At 35.4% G+C, this 4,206-nt stretch overlaps 1 protein-coding gene across 1 annotated transcript; it reads right to left on the bottom strand.

Annotated features, from left to right (window-relative positions):
• Positions 1,315 to 2,285, bottom strand: LOC104736284 (thionin-like). The gene is made up of 3 exons (XM_010456243.1): positions 1,971 to 2,285; positions 1,788 to 1,865; positions 1,315 to 1,620 (listed from the first exon to the last, which is right to left on the bottom strand). Exons 1-3 carry the CDS (start codon positions 2,200 to 2,202, stop codon positions 1,523 to 1,525), a joined length of 408 nt encoding a protein of 135 aa, XP_010454545.1. The 5' UTR covers positions 2,203 to 2,285; the 3' UTR covers positions 1,315 to 1,522.

The raw sequence follows: 4,206 nt of genomic DNA on the forward strand, positions 1-4,206 counted from the left end.
TCTTCTTGCGACAACACATCTTGAGTCAGTTCGTCACTCCCGTCTTCATGACGAACTGTTAGAGGAGTCTGTGATGATGAAGTTCCAGCTGAGCAGCGAGTTAGAAGAGATGGGATTTCGGAGCCCGATCTACTGGATTCTCCGATCTGCGCGACGCGTCTGGAGGTGCGACGAATTAACTGGGATTCTCCAAGTTATGCTTTTATAACTTGGTTGGCGATGAAGAACAAGCTTTCAACTGGAGACAAGATGCAAACCTGGAACCAAAATGTCAATACAAGCTGCACTTTCTGCAACAACCCCATGGAAACAATCGATCACCTGTTTTTTCAATGTTCTTTTGCACAGACGGTATGGGAGAAGCTCACTAGAGGCCTGCTCTTGCACAAGTACACTGCAGAATGGCGAGACATCGCAACACTGATTGGTGGAAATGAACTTGATAAGAAGTCACGCTTCATCATCGGATACACATTTCAGAATACTCTGTATCTCCTCTGGAGAGAAAGGAATGATAGACGTCATGGCAACCAACCCTCGCCGGCGGAGAAGCTGGTCAAGCTCATAGACAAAAACGTTCGGAACGAAGAGGATACCACGATACAGATGTGAGTTTGTCAACAGAAAATTTGTTATATATATAGATATGATTTTGCATTGGCACAATATACTAAGTTGCATAACCAAAAAAGATTATATTTGATTATCTATCCTTTACGACAAAAGCCTTTTAAATTTCAAAGTGTTCGAATGCAAGAAAATATTTTTATCATCCATTCGCAGTGTTATATAGATAAATATTTCGGGTTTACTATAAAAAGAATAGATCGTTGAACGCGGGCAATATATCGGTGTTTACTCTTTGTATGTAAGTGCCTCCTTTGGGTAAGTCTCTTTACTAAATGCCGAAGACCATTTTCAAAATTGCTGACAAGAGATATATCCGTAAACACCGAACATTTTCGTGTCCAGCTCCGGAAGGAGGAATTATGTCTGATGAAGTTGGGCCATCATTTGATCCCAAAAAATGTGCATCTTTAATTTGGGACTGCAAGGTTGCAATCTTCTCTTGCTCCGTCTGATACTTTTCGTCGCTCTCAAGAAACTTTTGCTTGTAAGTTTAACTTGAAGAACTTGCTCCAAGAAGTTATTGGGTTACTACTCTAACAATCATGACTATAAGTTTTCCAGGTAGAACGAATTATATAATTTGAGATTTGTAAGTCTTAACTGTTTTGCTAAGTTTGCATTGGATGTTGTCAAGATATGAACTGATTGTAAGAAAATTACGTTAATGCGAGAGTTTTGATCATATATAGAAGATAAGGACACATTTTTATTCTTTATTTGGATAATAGCAAGTAGAAGGGGTAAACAATCTAGGGGTCAATGACCTTCTTCTACGTCACATAGAAATCCTGGAAATAGTAGATGCTAGCTTAAGACTCTAGCATTTTTTTGTCACATACACGACAATTATTGAAAACAGGGAAAACAACAACACAGTTCTTGGATATCCTTATTAGGCAGTTTCAACTGCATTGGATGAGTCCTTGGTACAGAACTCAGAACATGCCTCGGTGCAATGTACGACTGCTCCACTCACAATTTCACTTGCATCTATTTCACCGATACAAAATTAAAATTAATTGATTTTTCACTTGTTCTAATAATAATAATAATAATAATAATAATAATAATAATAATAATAATAATAATAATAATATAATAATAACAATAATAATAATAACAATAATAATAATAATAATAATAAGTTTTCACGTTACCAAAGTTCTGGAGAGTGGTTAAGGTACCACACACAGAGGATGCACAACCCAACTTACAATATTCGTTGACAGCATCACCTTAAATAAATTAATAAAAAAAAAGTTCTTGTATCGTGAAAATCCTTGTCCAACATGTAAAAGATATAACTTAATGAAACAACAAAGAAAAAGTTATGAAATTACCAGAGTTTTCAAGAATGTCATGTATATATGGCGGAGTAGTACATTTTGTCCCCTTAATAATTTTGCATCCACAAAGTTTTGCACAAGTTTCCCTACCAGTTCCAGGAAGACGGCATACATTGTAACAGTTTCTAGCAGTCGTGCTCGAGCAACAACTCTTTGCTTCGACTTGAATCTGCGCCAGGACAAGACTCATTACGAGCACACTTAGAATCAAAGTTTTGCCTTCCATCTTTCGATTGATCAGTTGTTTGATTGCAAAATGTATATGTGGAGAGTTATAAGCTTGTATTGATGAAATGGTGATGAGACAAGGCTCGTTTAAATACTAGTTGGTCTCATTTAGCAACCACAAACTTCGTATGATACACTTATCATCACATTCTCTGTAGACTTTGTGTGTACACGCTGCGTGGACCAAACCTTATCTTAATGGCAATCGAATTCACACTAAGGATAGTTTAAAATCTTGTTCTTCTTCTTCTTTTTGGTTAACCAGATAAAGAAAAACAAATCTATTAGAGTTTTGTGTTAACTACTTGATATATTTGAATCAGGATACTTAATAGGGAGTCACTATTCCGTATTAGTATTGCTGGCTATATATATTTTGTATGTTCGTGCTAACTTGTGTAATTATGATGACGTTCTTAAATATAATTAGCTTTATATATATATATATATATACACGTATGAGTAGAGAGTTTACATTATATGAGTATTCTGTCAACAAAGTTTTGTGTTTCTTCATTTAATTTCTTTATTGTGGTTGTAGAAATTTCTAGAAACAAATATCTTCTAGTTATGTCTAGCTGATGGCAAATTAAAATATGAGACTAAAATCCAAATAGTTTGTTACAACGTGTTTTGTGTTTATTTTTGTTTTTACCAACTCTTTTTTTTTGAATATTACGTTGGGACCAAATGGATGCTTTGTTGCCATGATTTGATTATTTATATTGAATCTTCATTTAAAAATATGGATTGGTTTATTCATGCTATATGAAATTAAGTGTGTTTGGGTTTCAGAATTATAACTTGAGTGGTGTATTTAAGTATTTGAAAAATATTTCTGCATATTTGGCTTTTGGAATAGTTCATATCACTTGTATAATATTTGGCCTATTTATTTCACTTTTAATGTGAGTTTGTCAACAGAAAATTTGTTGTCTATAGATATGATTTTGCATTCGCACAATATACTAAGTTGCATAACCAAAAAAAATTCCGTATTTTGCATGTGTAATCCTTATAGACATAACTGCATCACATTCAGTATTAATTGAGCCACCGCAACAAATGTATTTTTTATTTGTACTCAACAATGGTGCAAATAATTGTGTTGCTAACTGAGATGTATAATACATCATTTTGTAAAGGAATTGTGTGTGTATTTTTTTTTTAAATATAATTTATCCATGGTGATGGTAAATCTGACGCGCATAGTAGTGCGAAAAGGATTCTACTGAGGCCTCGCGACGAAATCAAGAGGTTCAAGTCCGATCCTACCGATCTGGCCTCCTCCTTGAAACAAAGATAATTACTGAGGTTCAACCTCTCTGCTCCAATATGGATGTTCTGTGGCGCTTTGGAGGAAAAATGAGCCATTCTGGATGCAAACATGCATATGAGATGGATGTTAGTTCACGTGAAAACCCGCCTACCAGAGAAACCCGCCTGGCTAAGCAGCGAGTCTAAACCGACAACTTTCATGTTAAAACCCGCTTATCTGAAAAACCTGCCTGGCTGAGAAGCGATGTCTGAACAGGCAAGTTTCACGTCAAAACCCGCCTATCTGAGAAACCTGCCTGGCTGAGAAGCGAAGTCTGAACCGGCAAGTTTCACGTTAAAACTCGCCTATCTGGGAAACCCGCCTATCTGAGAAACCCGCCTGGCTGAGAAAATGTCTTAACTAGACCGTTACCTTTTTACCTTATTTTGAAAACTCTATAAATACTTTTTATTTGTTGAGAGAATAAAACTCTACAACCTCAGACTTTTTGCAAGACACACTTCTGGGATTCTAGAGACTCATCCTCATTGACAATTTAAAGAAGATTTCTAAACCCTTTCTTATTATTTATGCAATTTCATCATGTTTTCTTCATCTATGACTTTTGTTTTCTCTTTTACTATGTGTGTGAGTAGTTCTCCAATTGGTTTTAGGGTTCCAATTAGGAGATTCAATGAATTGATGTTTTAATTATTGTTTGGAGTTCTTAATCCTTAGGTTCTT

This window comes from Camelina sativa, chromosome 13 (genome assembly GCF_000633955.1).
Source record: "Camelina sativa cultivar DH55 chromosome 13, Cs, whole genome shotgun sequence".
Taxonomy (NCBI): Eukaryota; Viridiplantae; Streptophyta; class Magnoliopsida; order Brassicales; family Brassicaceae; genus Camelina; species Camelina sativa.

Excerpts from the sequence above, each read along its gene's own strand:
- LOC104736284 (XM_010456243.1), bottom strand. The coding sequence starts at position 2,202 with ATGGAAGGCAAAACTTTGATTCTAAGTGTGCTCGTAATGAGTCTTGTC. Across the intron at positions 1,866-1,970 it reads TGACATTCTTGAAAACTCTG|GTGATGCTGTCAACGAATAT; the intron begins GTAATTTCATAA and ends AATTTATTTAAG. Across the intron at positions 1,621-1,787 it reads AACCACTCTCCAGAACTTTG|ATGCAAGTGAAATTGTGAGT; the intron begins GTAACGTGAAAA and ends TCGGTGAAATAG.